Source organism: Acanthochromis polyacanthus, chromosome 22, assembly GCF_021347895.1.
Source record: "Acanthochromis polyacanthus isolate Apoly-LR-REF ecotype Palm Island chromosome 22, KAUST_Apoly_ChrSc, whole genome shotgun sequence".
In the NCBI taxonomy this organism is placed as follows: Eukaryota; Metazoa; Chordata; class Actinopteri; family Pomacentridae; genus Acanthochromis; species Acanthochromis polyacanthus.
Genome location: NC_067134.1, coordinates 10,881,661 through 10,904,547, shown reverse-complemented (window position 1 = coordinate 10,904,547; position 22,887 = coordinate 10,881,661). Strand labels below are relative to the sequence as shown.

The window sequence follows — 22,887 nt, the reverse complement described above, 5'->3', positions numbered from 1 at the left end:
TCACCTTTGGGTATGTTTATTACTTTTCTTTCAGAAGCATCCATTTGCTTTTAACCCCCTCGTTTGCTGCGTTTGTTGTCACTTTTAAAAATAAATCCGGCCTACCATACTGGTATTCAGCATTGTTTCGCTTTCTTTTTGCTATGGTTCGGTTACCCTAGACATTCGAGTCGCAAACGTTTTTGTGGAACAATTTGTCCTATCTGCTCAGACAGTTATGAAAGTTCATTTTCATGTTTGTGACCAAGTATTTAATATTTCACTATATTTAGTTTTGTATTATTGTAACATGCAGATGCATGTGGTTCAGAAGATATCAAGTTGACTTCTGCATTATCATTTTTTTGTGCTCAAAGATGGAATGTTTCATGACTTTTTTCATATTTCAACTCATCCATAAGGAGGAATCATTTCATTACTTTTCCAGTATTTCATATTCTGAACTAATGACATGAACAAAAATAAAATTGAACATTTAAGGCAGCTTCAAATTTCACCGAGTGAAAAAACCTGCTGAAAGATGGTCAACAGGACATTTTTAAACAAATTTTATCTCAGAAGATATTTCATATATAAAACTGAAATTTCACAGATTCCATTTAAAATATTTATATTTAATGATCATTTTCAAAAAGCAAACCTGAGACTGAATCAATCAGAAGACCCTTGATGATTAGGGATGGAAGAACCCTCTTGAAACTGATAAATTATTTCACTTCATATCCTGTTGGCTTGTTTCATCTATAATACAGGCACAGTTTCACAAAATGACCATATATGTAGAGAAATATCGGACTCAAAGACAACAAGTAACTAAAATACTAATTGTGGAGGAAAGAGAACAATGTTTCCCTCTGAAATGGGGCAGAGATGAAATAGAACTGAAATATGACCCCATGTGGATAAAGTCATGATGTAGAAATATAAAACTGATGACAAAGAAATATGACTGAAATGTATTAATCAGTACAATGACATTAGAATTCATGGATTTCTCCTTGTATAGACTGAATGGTGTAAAGTAGAATTCATTTACCTGAGCTGTGAGATATAAGGCAGACACTGTAGGAAACTCCTCACTTCACTCTCTTCATGTGACCAGCCTGTCAGCTCCACTGGTTTCTTCTCCGATTGGAGTTTCAGCACTTCCAGGAGGATGGAGGTCTTTCTCTCTGAGAGGTTTATGGACCAGACTGCAGGAGCTGACTGGAAAACTGACTGTAATGATGGAAGGACTCTCAGACCTGTTTTAGTCTCACAGTCCTTCACATGGGAGAACAGATCCAGCAGGAAATCACTCTGATATTTATTATTTATGTTATTCAGAGGAAATGTTTTATATCTGCACACTGATGATAACAGCTCCAGTATCTTCTCTCCTGTCTGCTGTTCTCTCTCTGCTGCTGCACAGAAAAGATTCCTGAAGAACCTGGTCGTTTTATCGAGATTTAACCGCTGAACTCTGTAAAATGAAGAGAAAAACATGTTTTAATGATTTCATCTCAGTCATAGAAATACAACTACACATGAGGAATGATTCCTGTTTCATCAGTGCAGTAATAGATGCTTTACAGGTTACACATTTAATCTTCAAACTCCTGATGTATTCACAAACCCAATAACACCTTAAATGTCACAGTTTTTCATTTCCTGTCTTGTGTTTCTGTTTTTCCATAAAGAGGTATTAACATGACTGAATTGTTGTCACTGAGCTGCAGCTCTTATTATCCACATCTTTTCATTTTTCTCATACAGGTACAAGACTGTCACATGTTTCCAAAGTGTTGCAGGAAATATTTCTACATCAACAGAAAACCTCAGAACTCAAATTTGGCCAGGATATACATCAGTCATGGGTGATCAAAAGTTATCAAAATGTTCCGCAAAACTCTGAGTGTGTGGAAATGCGAAAATGTCGCATTTCCACACACTCAGATGTCGGAATTTTGACATTTTCGACATTTCGCCATGGAACAGGAAATGCTGTGTAACTGGTCTGTGTATGCTCCAATCTGCCTGAAATTTTACATGTGTGATCAGAGTCCAGCTTTCATCACATCCACAGATCAAAATGCAGTCACAGGCTGTGTCCGAAATCGCATACTAACGTACTACTCATCCTAAGTGTGACGTCAAAATAAGTATGTAGTGCGTTCACATTAGATAGTATGAAAAGACTGAGTACGCGAGAAATACCCGGATGTATAATATATCCGGAAAATTTTTAAGTATGCGCGGTGACCACACTAGTCATACTCAACCGCCCCATAATGCTTTGCGAGCCATCCACCGAAATGCAAGCCTCCGCGGGATCTGTGGCCGGACCGCAGCGATTTTTATTTTATTTTATGTGGTTAAGTAGTCATCCTAATCACCCCACAGATTTGAGAAATAGGCATTTCTGACCAACGTTTTAAATTTGTCAGACGCCTCACAACGTGCTACTGAATGCTAGCAGCTAGTTGCAGCAGCTCGTTTTGCATTCAGAACAAGTAGCAGCTACCTCGAGTAGCCTGCAGCTACAACTGAAACGATTCGCATAATCTGGCTAATAACTGCATGAGGAGTGCCGGCTTGAAATTGCCACATTAATTATGCAACTGTTAGTTAGCGTAAAATCGACCTGAAGCCGGCATTCAGCTGAGATATTTGATAGCCGTACTTCTGGTTTTTGTCGTCGGAGGTTTGAAATGCATTATGGGAAACAGAGTAGTATACTACAGTGTGAACGGTTGGCATTCTAATCATACTTATAGTACGTAGTATACAGTATATACTCATTGAGAATGTAGTATGTAGTACGTTAGTATGCCATTTCGGACACAGCCACAGTCATAGCAACACCTGGTGGACATGCTTGAATTCGCTGACCAGCAAGGATGCGAGGACCCGTTCAACACTGCTTGGAGCTTTAAATTTATTTCTGCCCAAAGATGAGATGTTTCATGATGACTTTAATATTTTTATATTCAACTCATCCATAATGAGAAACCATTTCATGATGATTTCAATCTTCCAGATTCTGAATAAATGACACGATGAGAAATAAAACTGAACATTTCTGGAAGCCTCAAATTTCACTGAGTGAAAAAACCTGCTGAAAGATGGTCAACAGGACATTTTTAACAACTTTTACCTCAGAAGATATTTAATATATAAACCTAAAATGTCACACATTCCATTGTAAAAAATTATATTTAATGCTAATTTTATTCTTGGTTCAACAAGTGTGTGATGGAGACGGTTGGCAACATGGCGGCGGTGTGGTGAGACCGGTGGTGCACTCTCCCAGACAAAAGCCTATTTTTTTGGAATGTGTAGCCTGATTAACATGTAACAAGGATCATATTTGCTGGTAAAGTTGCCTTTTGTCAATGTGCGAAACTAGGCAGTCAAGTGCAGCCAAACGTCAAATCATGATTGAATTTCACAAACACCTCAGCAACCCCGACGCAAGTTTGATGAACGCCATGGAAGAGCTGATGGCAAAATATTTTCAAGAGGCTGATACAAAAGCTGAAGCACGTATGGGCCGTTTGGAAAAGCGGATTGACTCTTTACACAACACTTTAAGTAAGCATACGGAAGAAATAAAGGTGATACGCGCTGAAACTGCAAACGTAAAGGAGCGCTTGACGTTTGCAGAGAAGTCAGTGGCAGAGTGTTTGGAAACAATGCGTAAACAACAAGAACAACTCACCGGAATGGAAGTTCAGGCGCGTAGAGACAATTTTCTCATATTTAATTTAAAGGAGGGAGTCGAAGGAACCAATGCGCTGAGTTTTCTGACTGAAAATATTCCCAAATGGTTCCCAAAGTTTGCTGACGCTTGCCCGGAGCTGATGAAATGTCACCGGCTGGGAAGATTTGCTGAGCCCCATACCGAGGACGGCAGGCCTCGCCGCCCACGCTCGCTGATCGTCAAGTGTCTTCGGCACACTGACCAAGATAAAATCCTCCAGGAGGCCAGGAAGACTCCGCCTGAGGTATCCAAAATCCAACTCAAGCTAGCTGCGGATTACTCGGAGGCTACAACAAAACGTCGCAAATCATGCTACAAAGTGATGCATGAAGCCCGTGTAAAAGGTTTTCAAGCCTTTCTTCTGTACCCGGCCACGATCAAGCTTACTCAAGGAAATAAGAACTATTTATTTGTGGAGCCAAATCAAGCAGAGAACTTCCTCTTGAGTCTGAGCAACTAAGCAAGGTGAAACATCACCGGTAAGACTCTAGATGACTGCATGCCTGCTTGTAAACATGAGAAATGACTGATTATAGTTGACATTATTACAGAACACAGCTAAAATGTATTATAAAAATGGGAGAGTGACAAGATTGCCACTCGATGGAGAGTATGGTTTTATTTTATGAATGGGAGGGGGGAGGTGGGGTGTGGGGAAACGGGGGAAACCGAGAACAGTGTGAGGGCATGGAAGGGGGATTTACAGTCACCAAGGGTTTGACTACTTGTCTTACAATTGGGAGTATCTTTATTTTGTTGTTAATGGCTGAACACACTGTTGTGAAAAAATTCTGAATTATTCTGAAATATTTAACATGGGAAGGGACTCAGGAGAACATAGAATGCATAACTTTGACATGGATCTGGATCCTGAGAGCCACCTGTTGAGCAACATCAATAATAATTGTAAATATTATACTGCAGATGAATTCAACTCTGATAGGTATTCAGGAGATGGTGTGTCCTTAATTCATTTTAATGTCAGAAGCCAATATGCAAATTTCAATAAAATTAAAAATTGTTTAAACTCACTTAATTATCGATTTGAAGTGGTAGCCGTCTCTGAAACTTGGCTTAGTGAGGACCGAGGAGTAGATTTTGTACTTGAAAGGTATGATTTGTACTACACAAACCGACCTGGAAATGGTGCTGGGGGTGGAGTCATGCTGTTTGTTGATAGCAATATGAACTGTAAAATTATTGAATCAATATCTGTAGCCATCGATGGAATCATGGAAAGTGTTGCAGTTGAAATTGAAATGCAGAAGAGCAGAAATGTGATCGCTGCATGCATTTACAGAGCACATGACTCAAAAGTGCAGGATTTTCAGGAGCATTTTGAAAAGCTATTAGATAGCCAAAAAAACAACAGAACTCTCTTAATTGGTGGGGATTTTAAGATAAATTTTTGCAACCCATTTAATAGCAGCGCTACATCTGATTTCTTAGACTCACTATCTATGCGATCCCTTCACTCATTAATTGCACATTCGAGTAGATTTTCGGGAGCATCTGCTACTTTAATTGATAATATTATTGCTAATGAGACAGAGAATATAGTCCAAAGCGGTCTGATAGTAAATGACCTCAGCGATCACCTTCCTGTATTCACCGTCTGTAATTTGCAGCCTATAAAATATGCAAGACTAAATCAGGCCACATACTTCAGAGTCAGATCAGAGAAATCTATCAATAAATTCAGAAGTGAACTTCTGAAGCAAGACTGGGCTGAAGTATATGTTTCTGATGTTAATCAAGCTTATGAGTCATTTTTAAATACCTATTTATCATTATATAATAAATTTTGTCCATTAACACTTCTTAAAAACAGAAAACACAAAAGCAAAAAGCCTTGGATTACAACAGGAATCATAAGAGCATGTCAAAAGAAAAATAGATTGTATAAAAATTATATTAAAACGGACACTTGATAGTGAGAAAGAATACAAAATATATAAAAACAAATTAACAACTATTATTAGGAAAGCTGAGAAAGATTATCACAACAGAAAACAGAGAAAATCATGGGAACATGAGGGCAACATGGAATGTATTGAATAAAGTAATAAAAAATCAGCTGCCAGACTATTTCATTGAGAAGGATGTTTTGCTGAATAACAGCAAATCTATTGCAAATGAATTCAATTTATTTTTTACTAACATTAGAGCTACTATTGCAAACTCAATGACTTCAACCAATAATAACATGTTTGAAATGGGAAGTAGAATAATGCAATCAATTTTTCTTGGTGATATAAATGAATACGAAATTTTAGCTATTGTAATGAAAAGCAAGAATAAAACCTCCACAGACAGCAATGATCTTGATATGAAAATTATCAGAAGAACCATTGATTGCATTCTGAAACCAGTTACTTTCATTTGCAACTTGTCTATAAAAACTGGTATTTTTCCACAGCAAATGAAAGTTGCGAAAGTAATTCCTATTTTTAAAAGTGGGGATAAACATAAATTAAACAATTACAGACCAGTGTCATTGCTTTCTCAGTTTTCAAAAATCCTTGAGAAATGGTTCACTCAAAAACTAACATTATTTTTAGAGAAACAAACTAATTAGTGAAAATCAATATGGCTTTAGAGCACAAAGATCCACAAGTTTAGCTCTCATTGAACTAACTGAAAATATTACGGCTGCAACTGACAGATATGAGTATACAATAGGAGTGTTTATAGACTTACACAAAGCATTTTAATACAATAAATCATAAATTACTTTTAACCAAACTATTCAACTACGGCATTAGAGGCATTGCATATCATTGGCTTGAAAGTTACATCACAAATCGTCAACAGTATGTACATTTTAAAGGAGAAAATTCAGTTCATAGGAAGGTATTATATGGAGTTCCACAAGGGTCAGTTCTTGGGCCTTTGCTTTTTATTTTGTATATCAATGATATTTGTGAGACCTCCAAAATGTTAAATTTTCTGTTATTTGCGGATGATACTAGTTTGTTTTGCACAGGAAATGATTTGCAGGAGTTAATAGGAAGAATAGAAAAAGAAATGTCAACAGTAAGCAAATGGCTTTATGAAAATAAGCTAGCATTAAACTGGGACAAAACAAATTATATGATTTTTGGAAATTTATGTAAAAATGACTCTGGAAAAATTATTATTGATGATGCTGTTGTAAAAAGAGTTAATGAAACAAAATTTTTAGGTGTTATTTTAGATGAAAAACTCAATTGGAAAGCTCACGTAGACTACATAAAAAAGAAAATTAGCCAGAGTATCGGTATTTTAAACAAAGTCAAAGACATTTTTGATTGTAACTCTCTGCAAATGCTGTACAGCTCAATGATTCTTCCATACTTCAGTTATTGTGCTGAGGTTTTTGGAAATACATGCAATGTCACTATTGAGCCCTTGGCTCGTCTGCAATAAAGAGCAATTCGGATAATCAATAAAAAGAGCTACAGAGAGCACACTAACAATTTGTTCATTGCCTCGAGACAACTTAAATTTAAAGATTTAGTTGACTTAAAAATTTTACTTGTGATGTGGAAAGCAAAACAAAAAATGTTGCCTGCTTCCATCCAAAATTTATTTAATTTTGTTTCTCAGGATGGATATCACAGAAGAAAATACAATTTTCGGACTGCGTCTTGGAGGACAATACAGAAAAGAATGTGTGTGTCCATTTATGGAGTTGGAGTTTGGAACTCTTTGAGAAATGAACTTAAAAGCTGTTTAAGTGTCTACAAATTCAAAAAAATGTTTAAAGATAAAATAATGTCGGAATATAAAGAAAATGATAATTTTGGAATGTGAAATTCCCAATAAGTAAGACACATAAATATATTTATTTGGTTTGTGATTATGTTTGCCTAACTTGTGTTGACCTGGTGAGGAGTGGGGTTTGAAAAGTTGCTTATTGTTATTATTTGTTTTTGTTTTTTTTGTTTGTTGTTGTTGTTTTTTTTAAACACAGGGGACAGCGTTTACAAGATTTATCTTCCTGCTGTTCCTTGTTTGTGTTATTTGTATGTGTATTTTAAGTAGTTAATATTTCAATAAAGATTTCAATATGGTATACATGATTCTAAGTAAATCAGAGATGCTCAAACAGAAGACCTCTGATTATTTGAGATGGAAGAACCCTCTTGAAACTGATAAATTACTTTACTTTATATGCTGTTGACTTTGTCAAATAAGATGCAGGGTTTGAGGTCTCAGAGAGCACTCAGGCCCACTTAAGCCTTAAAGGTAACAAAGGTTTTGAAGCAGACAAAATAAAGAAACATTATAAGTTAACCACATGATTATGCTTGCTGAAACATATATATTCTAGAGTGTTGATTTGATTAAAGTGATGACTCAGATGATTTATTATGTTTATTATAAGTAGACTAAAAAGAATGATTTAAAGAGTGTTTCTGTGTAAAGTAATCCTTGTTTAGACTCTCTGTGTGTGTGCAGGCCTTAAAAAAGCAGAAGTGCAGAAAACAGCAGTCACCATGACACAGCAGCCACGGTGACACAGCAACCTCCTCAGAAAAAAGGGAAGTTTGGGAAAACCCAGAAGGGCCTGTTGAAATGTGTGTGTGTTAACCACAGAATGTGAACACTGGGTATTTGCTGTAACACCATGACTTCTGTGTTGCTGCTGTATGTGATAACAAGTTGATTGCATGAGTTAGACGGTGTCAGGGGCGTACCTAGCCAGATATGTGTGTAGAGGAGAGAGAATAAAAGCGCGGTACAACAAGCACAGAACGGGAGACGTTCACCGGAGCTGCAAGAAGAGCTGCAAAGGGAACTTGGCCGGAGTTCTGAGGAATCTTCACCGCATCTATTGCCCTAGAGACGGGAAGACAACGCGGGACTTAGGCTCCAGAGATTGCTGAGAACATCGTTGGAGGCAAAGTCTTTTTCTGACTTTGTTCAACAAGCGAGGACCACACTCTGCCAAACGGAGAGTCCTGAGAGGTTCTGCAGTTATCCAGAAGAAGACCAACAGAGGGAAGAACCGACTACACCCAGAGAGGCAAAGGAGGCAACAGCACAGGGCTGTTCCCCTCCCCGGGGCTGGGAGACCCAGTGACCCACCACAGCCTGAGCAGACGAGGGTTCTCCATCACCACCATCCAACAGAGAAGACAGCTGGGGCGTAAGCACTAACGTTCCAGCCGATTCCAGAGATAACTGCCAGACCACGATTGGCTTACAGGACTCCTCCGCTCCCCCTGCTGAAGGAAGAAATCCTTTTGTCCGCAAAGAAGACATCGTACTGAGTCTACTGGACAACTGTGGACTTTTCCCAGACGCAAGTCAAGATTGGGTGATACAGTAGTGGCAACACTGTCTGCGCTCTCTCCTAAATTTATTAATTAGAGAAGATTGTCAGGTACGCTCAATTTAGTTACTTTAGTTTAATTTTTAATAATCAGGAATAATTAATTGTTTAATCATGAATTGAAGCTGTGCCCCTGCTAATTTTGCTTAATAAAACGCTATATTGCATTTAAAGAGAAGCCTAATGAAATTATTATAAACCACTGACTTTGCATAGTGGTAAAAAGTTAAATTGATTGTGTGCATTACATCTAATGGTTCTTAAAGGTTACTTAGTCCAATTTGAGTGTGTTTAAACATTACCCCTGAGGTTAGTTCCTTCCAAACCTCTAAAATGAACCAAGGAATAGCACCAAGTGCATGCAGTCCTTAGAGGGGAGCTGCCATTAACAGACGTGATTGATAACTCAATTCTACTACTTAGAAGGGCTGCTTAGTGGGATAGCATTTATCAGATAAGAGGGGTGAGACGTTTGGATGTAAGGCAGTTAGAACCTGGGCAAGTACCCCTCAACTCCAGCTTAATTATTCTGCTGAATCCTGTTAGGTAAATTCTAATAGGCAGATAGAATCTAACCCTTTAAACGGAGAGCTGGACCAGACTTAACCTGAGGCAAGGGTTAAAGAAGGCTAGACTGGCGGACAACTTGTTTCATCTATAATACAGACAGTTGTAAAAACTGATCATATGTATAGAAATCTCAGACTTAAATACAACACATAAGTAAAAATACTAAATAAATACAGTGGTGGAATGAGAACAATGTTTCCCTCTGAAATGGGGCAGAGATGAAATAGAACTGAAATATGACCCCATGTGGATAAAGTCATGGTGTAGAAATACAGGAGAAAAATAAAACTGATGACAAAGAAATATCACTCTTGTTGTTCTTCTTCTCCTTTCGGCTTTTCCCTTCAGGGGTCGCCACAGCGAATCAATTGCCTCCATCTAACCCTGTCTGCTGCATCCTCTTCTCTCACACCAACCACCTTCATGTCCTCTTTAACCACATCCATAAACCTCCTCTTTGGTTTTCCTCTACGCCTCCTGCCTGGCAGTGGGAAACTCAGCATCCTTCTACCAATATGTTCACTCTCTCTCCTCTGGACATGTCCAAACCATCTCAATCTGGCCTCTCTGACTTTATCTCCAAAGCCTCTAACATGTGCTGTCCCTCTGATGTACTCATTCCTGATCCTATCCATCCTGGTCACTTCCAAAGAGAACCTCAGCATCTTCAGTTCTAAATGGCAAATGGTTGTATTTATATAGCGCTTTTATCCAAAGCGCTTTACATGATACATCACATTCACCCATTCACACACTGATGGCGGAAGCTGCCATGCAAGGTGCTAACCACAACCCACCAGGAGCAATCATGGGTTCGGTCTCTTGTTCAGGGAATCGTCAACATGAGCTCGACGGGCCGAGGATCGAACCGACAACCTTCCAGTTACAAGACATCCACTCTACCCATTGAGCCATGCCGCCCAGTTCTGCTACCTCCAGCTCTGCCTCCTGTCTTTTCCTCAGGGACACTGTCTCCAGACCAAACAACATGGCTGGTCCCACCACAGTTTTGTAAACCTTTCCTTTCATTTTAGCTGAAATTCTTCGATCACATATCACACCTGACACTTCTCTCCATCACTGAAATGTATTAATCAGTACAATGACATTAGAATTCATGGATTTCTCCTTGTACAGACTGAATGGTGTAAAGTAAAATTCATTTACCTGAGCTGTGAGATATAAGGCAGACACTGCAGGAAACTCCTCACTTCACTCTCTTCATGTGACCAGTCTGTCAGCTTCACTTGTTTCTTCCCTGATTGGAGTTTCAGCACTTCCAGGAGGATGGAGGTCTTTCTCTCTGAGAGGTTTATGGACCAGACTGCAGGAGCTGACTGGAAAACTGACTGTAATGATGGAAGGACTCTCAGACCTGTTTTAGTCTCACAGTCCTTCACATGAGAGAACAGATCCAGCAGGAAATCACTCTGATGGTTATCATCTATGTGATTGAAAGGAAATGTTTGATATCTGCACACTGATGATAACAGCTCCAGTATCTTCTCTCCTGTCTGCTGTTCTCTCTCTGCTGCTGCACAGAACAGATTCACAAACAACCTGGTCATTTCATCAAGACCTAACTTCTTCTGAACTCTGTAAAATGAAGAGAAAAACATGTTTTAATGATTTCATCTCAGTCATAGAAATACAACTACACATGAGGAATGATTCCTGTTTCATCAGTGCAGTAATAGATGCTTTACAGGTTACACATTTAATCTTCAAACTCCTGATATATTCACAAACCCAATACCACCTTAAATGTCAGAGTTTTTCATTTTCTGTCTTGTGTTTCTGTTTTTCCATAAAGAGGTATTAACATGACTGAGTTGTTGTCACTGAGCTGCAGCTCTTTTTATCCACATCTTTTCATTTTTCTCATACAGGTACCAGACTGTCACGTTTCCAAAGTGTTGCAGGAAATATTTCTACATCAACAGATAAACTCACATTCTTCTCTCTGCTTCATTGCTTCAGTCAGTCAGTGACCTTCATTAACTTCTATCAACTCTTTCATATTCATGTTCAGTTGACCAACAACATGACAAATAATGGACATGAAAATAACACACCGTCCTACTAACTGAATACACAATTCATTTAAATCAACAGTCAAGAATCATGACACAAAAAATTAAATTAAACATAAACTGTTGGTTCATTCCATCTCAAATCATAGATTTGTTTTTGTTTTAACATTTTTTACATTTCTCCTCAATGATCTCTGATTTGACTGAATTGTTTTAAATGATAAAATATGGATTATTGTCAGATTTGAGCTGATAAATTAAATCATTTCCAAGATAAATGTTTTAGTTTAATAATGGACCATCGATCCTCCTTCAGCAGTTTTTTCTTCACACTGAAATTTCAGACTGTTTGAACAACAAAATCTCAGGAACTATTCAAGAAAAAAACCTGAAATTTTCACAGTTTTTCTCATCATGTCATTGATTCAGAATTGTTAATATTGGACAAGTAGATCAAATAGTGTCTGATTATGGGTGAGTTTAAATATTTTAAAAATTGAAGCCGTCATGAAAAGTTCCATCTCTGAGCTCACATTAATAAATAAAATATTGATGCTAAACTCAACCAGTGATATTTTCTGAACCACATGTAGCTGAATGTCACAATAAAATGAAGCCAAAATGTTTGTTTTGTGGAACAACTTGTCATAGCTGCTCAGTCAGTTATGAACATTCAATTAAGTTTATTTTCATTTTTGCGAACAATATTTACTGTTTCTATTTGTTTACTTTTCGATTATTGTGACATTCAGCTTCATGTGGTTCAGAAAATATCACTGGTTGATTTCTGCATTATCAGAATTTATTTTATTTGTGCTCAAAGATGAGACGTTTCATGATGACTTTATTTTTTTTCATATTTCAACTCATCTATAATGAGAATCTATTTCATTACTTTTCCAATATTTCTGATTCTAAGTCAATGACATGATGAGAAATAAAACTGAACTTTTCTGGAAGCCTCAAATTTCACTGAGTGAAAAATCCTGCTGAAAGATGGTCAACAGGACATTTATAAACAACTGTTATCCCAGAAGATATTTGACATATAAACCTAAAATGTCACACATTCAATTTTAAATATGTAAAATTAATGATATTTTTTGAAGCAAATGTGAGATGTTCAATCAGAAGACCTCTGATGATTTGAGATGGAAGAACCCTATTGAAACTGATAGAAATTACTTCAGTTTATATCCTGTTGGCTTGTTTCATCTATAATAGAGACACAGTTTTACAAACTGATCATACATGTAGAGAAATCTCAGACTCAAAGACAACAAATAACTAAAACACTAAATAAATACCGTGGTGGAAAGAGAACAATGTTTCCCTCTGAAATGGGGCAGAGATGAAATAGAACTGAAATATGACCCCATGTGGATAAAGTCATAATGTAGAAATATAAAACTGATGACAAAGGAATGTCACTGAAATGTTTGAATCAGTACAATGACATTAGAATTCATGGATTTCTCCTTGTATAGACTGAATGGTGTAAAGTAGAATTCATTTACCTGAGCTGTGAGATATAAGGCAGACACTGCAGGAAACTCCTCACTTCACTCTCTTCATGTGACCAGCCTGTCAGCTCCACTGGTTTATTCTCTGATTGGAGTTTCAGCACTTCCAGGAGGATGGAGGTCTTTCTCTCTGAGAGCTTTATGGACCAGACTGCAGGAGCTAACTGGAAAACTGACTGTAATGATGGAAGGACTCTCAGACCTGTTTCAGCCACATCGGAGTACAGGTCCAAGAGGATATCACACCATTGTTGTTTAAGAGGAAATGTTCCAGATCTGCACAGTGATGATAACAGCTCCAGTATCTTCTCTCCTGTCTGCTGTTCTCTCTCTGCTGCTGCACAGAACAGATTCACAAAGAACCTGGTTGTTTCATCAGGACCGAACTTCCACCACTGAACTCTGTAAAATGAAGAGAAAAACATGTTTTAATGATTTCATCTCAGTCATAGAAATACAACTACACATGAGGAATGATTCCTGTTTCATCAGTGCAGTAACAGATGCTTTACAGGTTACAGATTTAATCTTCAAACTCCTGATATATTCACAAACCCAATACCACCTTAAATGTCAGTTTTTCGTGTTCTGTGTTGTGTTCCTGTTTTTCCATAAAGAGGTATCAACATGACTGAATTGTTGTCACTGAGCTGCAGCTCTTATTATCCACATCTTTTCATTTTTCTCATACAGGTACCAGACTGTCACATGTTTCCAAAGTGTTGCAGGAAATATTTCTACATCAACAGATAAACTCACATTCTTCTCTCTGCTTCATTGCTTCAGTCAGTCAGTGACCTTCATTAACTTCTATCAACTCTTTCATATTCATGTTCAGTTGACCAACAACATGACAAATAATGGACATGAAAATAACACACTGTCCTACTAACTGAATACACAATTCATTTAAATCAGCACTTAGTCCAGAATCATGACACAAAAAATTAAATTAAACATAAACTGTTGGTTCATTCCATCTCAAATCATACATTTGTTTTTGTTTTAACATTTTTTACATTTCTCCTCAATGATCTCTGATTTGACTGAATTGTTTTAAATGATAAAATATGGATTATTGTCAGATTTGAGCTGATAAATTAAATCATTTCTAAGATAAATGTTTTAGTTTAATAATGGACCATCGATCCATATTCAGCAATTTTTTCTGCACACTGAAATTTCAGACTGTTTGAACAACAAAATCTCAGGAACTATTCAAGATAAAAACCTGAAATTTTCACAGTTTTTCTCATCATGTCATTGATTCAGAATTGTTAATATTGGACAAGTAGATCAAATAGTTTGTGATTATGGGTGAGTTTAAATATTTTAAAAATTGAAGCCGTCATGAAAAGTTCCATCTCTGAACTCACATTAATAAATAAAATATTGATGCTAAACTCAACCAGTGATATTTTCTGAACCACATGTAGCTGAATGTCACAATAATATGAAATCAAAATGTTTGTTTTTGTGGATTAACTTGTCATATCTGCTCAGTCAGTTCTGATCGTTCATTTAAGTTTATTTTCATTTTTGCGAACAATATTTACTGTTTCTATTTGTTTACTTTTCGATTATTCTGACATTCAGCTTCATGTGGTTCAGAAAATATCACTGGTTGATTTCTGCATTATCAGAATTTATTTTATTTGTGCTCAAAGATGAGACGTTTCATGATGACTTTATTTTTTTTCATATTTCAACTCACCTATAATGAGAAACTATTTCATTACTTTTCCAATATTTCTGATTCTGAATCAATGACATGACGAGAAACAAAACTGAACATTTCTGGAAGCCTCAAATTTCACTGAGTGAAAAAACCTGCTGAAAGATGGTCAACAGGACATTTATAAACAACTGTTATCTCAGAAGATATTTGACATATAAACCTAAAATGTCACACATTCAATTTTAAATATGTAAAATTAATGATATTTTTTGAAGCAAATGTGAGATGTTCAATCAGAAGACCTCTGATGATTTGAGATGGAAGAACCCTCTTGAAACTGACAGAAATTAATTCAGTTTATATCCTGTTGGCTTGTTTCATCTATAATAGAGACACAGTTTTACAAACTGATCATACATGTAGAGAAATCTCAGACTCAAAGACAACAAATAACTAAAACACTAAATAAATACCGTGGTGGAAAGAGAACAATGTTTCCCTCTGAAATGGGGCAGAGATGAAATGGAACTGAAATATGACCCCATGTGGATAAAGTCATAATGTAGAAATATAAAACTGATGACAAAGGAATGTCACTGAAATGTTTGAATCAGTACAATGACATTAGAATTCATGGATTTCTCCTCGTATAGACTGAATGGTGTAAAGTAGAATTCATTTACCTGAGCTGTGAGATATAAGGCAGACACTGCAGGAAACTCCTCACTTCACTCTCTTCATGTGACCAGCCTGTCAGCTCCACTGGTTTCTTCTCTGATTGGAGTTTCAGCACTTCCAGGAGGATGGAGGTCTTTCTCTCTGAGAGGTTTATGTACCAGACTGCAGGAGCTGACTGGAAAACTGACTGTAATGATGGAAGGACTCTCAGACCTGTTTTAGCCACGTAAGAGTACAGGTCCAGGAGGAAATCACACCAATGGTGGTTAAGAGGAAATGTTTCATATCTGCACACTGATGATAACAGCTCCAGTATCTTCTCTCCTGTCTGCTGTTCTCTCTCTGCTGCTGCACAGAACAGATTCACAAAGAACCTGGTTGTTTCATCAAGACCGAACTTCCACCACTGAACTCTGTAAAATGAAGAGAAAAACATGTTTTAATGATTTCATCTCAGTCATAGAAATACAACTACACATGAGGAATGATTCCTGTTTCATCAGTGCAGTAACAGATGCTTTACAGGTTACACATTTAATCTTCAAACTCCTGATATATTCACAAACCCAATACCACCTTAAATGTCAGTTTTTCGTGTTCTGTCTTGTGTTTCTGTTTTTCTATGAAGAGGTATTAACATGACTGAATTGTTGTCACTGAGCTGCAGCTCTTATTATCCACATCTTTTCATTTTTCTCATACAGGTACAAGACTGTCACATGTTTCCAAAGTGTTGCAGGAAATATTTCTACATCAACAGATAAACTCACATTCTTCTCTCTGCTTCATTGCTTCAGTCAGTCAGTGACCTTCATAAAGTTCTATCAACTCTTTCATATTCATGTTCAGTTGACCAACAACATGACAAATAATGGACATGAAAATTACACACCGTCCTACTAACTGAATACACAATTCAATTAAATTACAATTAGTCAAGAATCATGAAACAAAATGTCGAAATCAAATATAAAATGTTGGTTCATTCCATCTCAAATCATACATTTTTTACATTTCTGCTCGACTATCTCTGATTTGACGGAACTTTTTTTAAAGTATAAAATATGGATATTTGTCAGATATCATCTGATAAATCAAATCTTTTCCAAGATAAATGCTTGAGTTTAATAATGAACCGTTGACCCACTTTCAGCAGCTTTTTCTGAACACTGAAATTTCAGACTGTTTGAACAACAATATCTCAGGAACTACTATGTGTAGCAGAATGAATGAGTGCTGCATCCTCGCTTTGGGTTGGCTGGTGTTTTGCCCCTGAGACATAATGCTCACATTAACAAATAAAATATTGATGTAAAACTCGACCAGTGATATTTTCTGAACCACATGTAGCTGCATGTCACAATAATACACACAGAACATACAGAATACTTTTGAATATAAAAGACTTGGTCACAAAAATGAAAGAAAATGTATTTTCACTGAACCGTCATAACTCACTGAGCAGGTTTGACAATTTGAAACACAAAAACTAAAATATTGGTAAAAAGTCTGATCCGTGTCAAACAGAGTTCTGCAGTTTCTGAATTGTTCTCCAAATATAATGAAGAAAATATATGCCTATTTTTTATAAGGGCATATTTGTCATCTTCAGACCCACTTTGCAGACATAAACGTAGCTTTGGAGGAGACTTGTCATGTAGTTTGGTGTCATTTCTTTGGGAATTATCACTGCATCAGATTATGAGGATGACAGCAGCATAGAACCAAATCCACTCATCTGTTGGGATAGTGGGATGTTTCTAGTGGGACATTTTCATACTTGGACATATATTTAATGCTAACCTCATCCACTAATGTGACCAACACTTTACTGGTAAATTTATGACCATGAAGGAAAGTGTTTGATAGGAACAAAATGGATCCTCTGCTTTGTGTTCCACTGAGAATAAACTTTAAGACCAAAGTCACAGCTGGACTCTGACAAAGTTCAAGTGTGACAACATGAATATTTATAGTGACTGATGAAGAGTTTACCTTCAAGCATCTCTGCAATAAATAGGAGGACAACGCACTGAGCTGAATTTGTGGAGACTGAAAATGAAGTCAGATGCTTTTATTCAAAAATAATTTCTTAGTTATTTATAAAGAACCATTTTGAAATTCCAGAACTCTGTTCTACTTGGATCATTTTGGTTTTCGTGCTAAAAATTGTCACACCTGCTCAATCACTTATGAAAGATAAAAGAAAATAACTTTGTGTTAATGTTTGTGATCAAATATTTCATTTTAAAGGTATTTATATGTTTTGTATTATTGTAACATTCAGCTACATGTGGTTCAGAAAATATCATGAGTTCACTTCTGCATTATCAGGATGTAGCGTACACGCTTGGTCTTTGGAATTCCAGAGGAGATGACAACTCAGAGTATACCACTCCCTTAGGATGGGGGTCTAGGACCCACATCAAACTGCCATTTTGGACATTGGACAGGTCCAGAACTCTCTCCTCTCCCTACAGAAAAACACCATTAATGCCATGGTTGAATGACAGCAGGACATCTGTGCCACAACAATCCCCAGTTTCTGGAGAAAACTGATGAAATGTTTCTTTTACAGCAAATGAGGACATTCAGACCTCCTGCAGAGGGATGGAGTTCCCTGCAGAACATTAACACCTTGGAAGAACCATTGGAAAGACAATGACTCTCACTTTATGCTGTGAATGTTTTCTTTTAATCAACACTTATCCAGACCTAACCTTCCTTCTCCCAGGAATGCCATGTTGCCTCCCTTTAGCAGGATCTGATAAGAACTGGTCGTAAAATTTTACGACCCACATGGAGAACTGGTTTGAGACTGGTTCCAACTTTTAACTGAAACAAAACATACTCAAAGTTCATATTTCTGAGATGTATTTTGTGTTTCCATGTTTACCAAAACAACAGTGAACACTTTCTCTATCACATACTCAAAATTCATATCTGTAGGTTATATGAAATTGGAATTATTAAATGGCTTGTTTAATTCAATTTCCTCCACAGTCCCACAGTGCCCTCTACTGACGTTGGAGGATACGATAATTTCAGAATGAATGTCATAATAACCTTTGAATTTATTTCCCATTAAGAATGTGAAAGGTGAAACTTGTGATATTCATTACCATATGTGTGACATGTTAGATCTTCACTGTGACATATTTTTTTAGTATCTAGAGCACATTCACATATAGTTTTATTGAATTAAATAACTCACGTATTTGTTAGCTGTATAATCAGGAATATGTTCACTTTTGGTTGTGTTAAAGTTTGTTTTAAGGATTATGGTGAGAAATAAACAGATTTGATCGTTTGCGCGTTTAATATCATGTATTTTAGTTTATTTTGACCAACACAGTGTTGTTTTCGTTAACGATGACAATGACGAAATTATTTCGTTGACGACCCTTTTTTTTCATGACGAAAACGAAACGATGACGAAATAAACGCGGCTCTCTGATGACCAAAACATGACGAGACGTGTGCTAGTTTTTGTTCAAGAGATGGCACTGGACGAAAACGTTAATGGATGCTTTCGATCAACTGGTGATATTCAGTGAGGGAGGCAGCTGTTACAACGGCAATGCATAGCATAGGCGACTGTACCGATGCCTGTTCAAAACACACAGACATCAATAAACTGTTCCGAAATGTTCTTGTTGTCAGCTTTAACGTTGTCATTATTGCTCTGTTTGTACTCACGGCTGTTCAGTCCACCAGTAAAATACTGCTGAAATGACTCCACAAATAATTCCCTGCCAACTGCTCTGCCAGCTGGCTGCAAAATGTGGAATGGGTTTCTTGAATGGAACGTGTCTCAATGAGACGCAGAGTAATAAGACCCGCCTCCATTCAGGAAATCCATTCCACAATAACTTTCAGTTCTTTTTTTCAGAAAAAAAGAACTCAAAATTATTGCATTAATAAGAAGACCAGATGAATGTTTTTGAGAAAATCCATTCCACAGTTTGCAGCCAGCTAGCAGGCGAGCACTGAGTAGCACTGTGGCTAACCAACTTTTCATCACAACATTTCTGCTGTGTGGAAATATGATATGTACCAATGTGTGCATGTATTTCAACAGGCAACTTTAGGTCAGTATAAGGTCCGAAAACGAAGTCAGAAAACAGGAAATCCTGATAACAGGGAAATCCCATCCTGAAAACAGATATGTAACTGTGAAGGTACTTATCCACTAGATGCATTTTTCTCGCATGGAAACGCACCGCATCTGAAAATCGCCTGCTTGGTTGATGGTCATGAACAGGCCACAACATTGTCACATGACAGCACTTTCAGCTTGACAGATGTGTCGGACCAACATAGTGGCTTGGCTGCAAACTTTCTCTTTTATTTAAAAAACACTTAAGCAACAAGTATTTCTGAAAGCCGGATCTCTACACAAGGCATCCAATTTGCATAAAGTAGAAGTCTACTTTATGCAATTGAGCTCCGGGTAAACACACCAGCTCGCAGCTCGAAACAAAGCACATGCTGATCCGGTTGCTGTGCATTTCCAGCTGCAATCAGATGTGTTTATTTGGAGCTCATTTGCATAAAGTACACTCGACTTCTATTTTATACAAATTTGATGCAGAGTGTAGAGATCCGAGGCATCACAAAACCTTCGTCAAATGTCTAAACTAGCCATTGGTGAACTAAAATGAGGACAGATTGCGCTACTGCACAGCTTATTTCTCACCTCAGATGCTTTCAGAAATACTTTTCGTTGAAATGTTTTCAAAATAAATGAGAAAGTTTGTGGAGGAGCCGCCATGTTGGTCCGACACATCTGCCAGACTGTCAAGCTGAAAGCACCGTCATGTAACAATGTCGTGGCAAGTTCGTAACCGTCAACCTAGTGGGCGATTTTCAGATGCAGCACATTTACATGCGAGAAAAATGCAGAGGACACTTGGCTTAAGGGTATTAAATCCAAGACAGATACAAAGGGTAAACTTCTCTAACACTAAAGCTCTCCAAAGAAAATACAAAGGGATGCTTCATCTGATCAGCACAAATTAAGTATACTGGCTCTTGTAGCATTCACAATTCAAGGTCATACTTCCCTGTAGAGATGAGTTTATTCCAGCCTCATATAAAATCAACTATAATGATAATAATAATATCAAAGCAAGCAGAGCTCTGGTATTCAAATAGTAATGCTATTCAAGTATCGGAATTGGATCGGAAGTGAAAAAATGTGGATTGTTGCATCCCTACTTGAAACCACATGATTCAGTCAACTCATTAAAAGTACCATTGTTGTGACATGATTGGTGCGAGGACAACTCTACGCAGACAGAAGGACTTACATTCCAACATTGACAGATTAGTTAAAACATGAAATCTCTATTAGACTAAAGCTACATACCTCAGTGAGCTGATGTATGGCAAAGCCTCTATTAGGGACTCACAGCGACTCTGGCAGACAGGAGTTTCTCTGTCCCAGTAGAGGCAGACATTGACCTTTGTTGTCATCCTCTTCATGACTTCCACAGCTCTTTCAAACAGCTGTTTTTTACCCTCCACTGGAAGGTGCAACTGATTGTCATCAAGGCCAAGTAAACTTACAAAGTCCATCTGTTCTTCACTGAGAAGAAAAATCTTCCACAGCTGCTGTGGCAAAAGGTCACACCTGTAGTTTAAAGAATAATCTCATGATCAAACAAAAACACAGCAGAATATCATTCTCATTATACTGTATGTTGTAACCTGAGCAGTAATGTGACACTAAAAACACACAGTCACTCGTACCATTGGACATTTTGAAGGCACCCAAACAGTTGTCTCATTCCTTTCTCTGATATCGTGACATCATCATCAAGGTTCAACCTTATTTTCCGTTCCTTTGACTGATTGACCACATAGGCCACAGCACAGCAGGGGTAAGGATCAAGACTCTCTCCACAGAGTTCAAGACGGTAGTCCAGTTTGTCTAGAAGGTAGATGCATGCCTCTGGACTCTGGGACTCATACAAGCACTGGCATAAGAACAATATGTCGACATCTGGGATAAATGTGGTTATCAGCTCCTTAAAGAACCACTTAGATGTACTGTTGAGCTCCTCAGCTGGAATCAGACACTTCATCCAACTTGGGCTCTTCTTGTTCAACAGTCGACACATGAAAGGGATCAAATGTTTCATGTGTTTCATCTCCTCAGTGAGGCTCTGCTGAAAAACATTCCTGATTTTATCAGGATTCTTTAAGAGCCACACGGCTGCAAAAAACTCCTGCAGTGTGTAATGGAGGAATGCGTGTCTAGTTTCTTTTTCATTGATAAAAAGTGTTTTCAGGAAGGAAAGGACACAGCTGTCTTTACAGGGCACTTCAGTCAGGTTCACAGTTTTTCCCTGAGTTGCATGAAAAGCTTTTTCAGCCAAAGACAGTATTTCCTCTCTCTTGGTGTTGATGGAGTTTAGATCTTTGCTATTTGTTTTGTTGCTGTTTATCTGAAGGCAGTAACGAACAATGTCGATGTAGATTTCTGTTATAGTGCATGGTTGTGGAGAGTCTTCTGATGAAGAACAGGCAGCCACCATCAGAGCATACATTGGTACATGGCAAAGAGTTAGCAACTCCAAGCTGCTCAAAACCTTCTGTGTGTCGCTGAGCATTGCAGATAAGTAGGACTTTATGGTCTGCTCACTAAATCCTTTCACCTCCACTCTGAGACAGTTCTCAGAGAAGAAGTCTTCCTCATCATCTGGTCTGCAGGTTATGATGATCTTTGCATCAGGTAGTAGTTCTTTCTCTACAAGCTTCCGCACCACTGATGGAGACAGATCTGTGACTCCATCAAAAATGATGGTAACATTATCAGAGTTACTCTTTATATCCTGTAAAACCTCATCCACACCTCCATCTGGTTCACTGAACGCATTGAAAAGAAGATCCTTCAGGCTCATAGTTTGTGTGGTTTGGGACATTTCCCTCATGTCAAAGTAGAACATGTAATCTAACTCCTTGTTGTCCTTTTCTGCCCACAGTCTCAACATTTCACAAACGACTGCTGTTTTTCCAATTCCAGGCTTCCCGACCAAGAGGATGTTTTCTTGTGTTTTCAGAAGGTCAGTGGGGGAAATTTTTGGTTTGTCCTCAGGGATGTATGTCCTCAGTTTCTTATGTCGACTCATCTTACCTTTCTTTTTCTTCACTTTCTTGATTTTAGACAAAGAGGTGCTTTTCTGTGTGTCTAATACAAGTGAGGTGTATGACAGATCAGGCCTCCTGTTTTCTTCAAAAAGGTTTTTACTTGCATTCCAAAACTCTTGAGATAATTTTTGTGCTTTAAACTTCAACTTTTTCTGATATCTGTGGCATGGTCTTGGTCCTAAAATAAA

General features: G+C 37.6%; 1 protein-coding gene across 10 annotated transcripts in view; it reads right to left on the bottom strand.

Annotated features, from left to right (window-relative positions):
• The window catches only part of LOC110972487 (protein NLRC5-like), a 52,664-nt gene that overhangs the window by 17,275 nt on the left and 12,502 nt on the right, over nucleotides 1-22,887 (bottom strand). For 3 of the 10 annotated variants that reach the window (XM_051942217.1, XM_051942220.1, XM_051942219.1), the window contains exons 6-10: nucleotides 21,299-22,877; nucleotides 20,916-21,179; nucleotides 15,919-15,957; nucleotides 10,800-11,192; nucleotides 1,037-1,462 (exon numbers count right to left, since the gene is read on the bottom strand). In XM_051942217.1, coding sequence (XP_051798177.1) covers nucleotides 1,037-1,462; nucleotides 10,800-11,192; nucleotides 15,919-15,957; nucleotides 20,916-21,179; nucleotides 21,299-22,877 — 2,701 coding nt within the window. Of the gene's footprint in view, nucleotides 1-1,036; nucleotides 1,463-10,799; nucleotides 11,193-15,757; nucleotides 15,958-20,915; nucleotides 21,180-21,298; nucleotides 22,878-22,887 lie in introns of all 10 variants that reach the window. The other 7 variants (XM_051942221.1, XM_051942224.1, XM_051942222.1 and 4 more) reach the window with 7 other exon arrangements.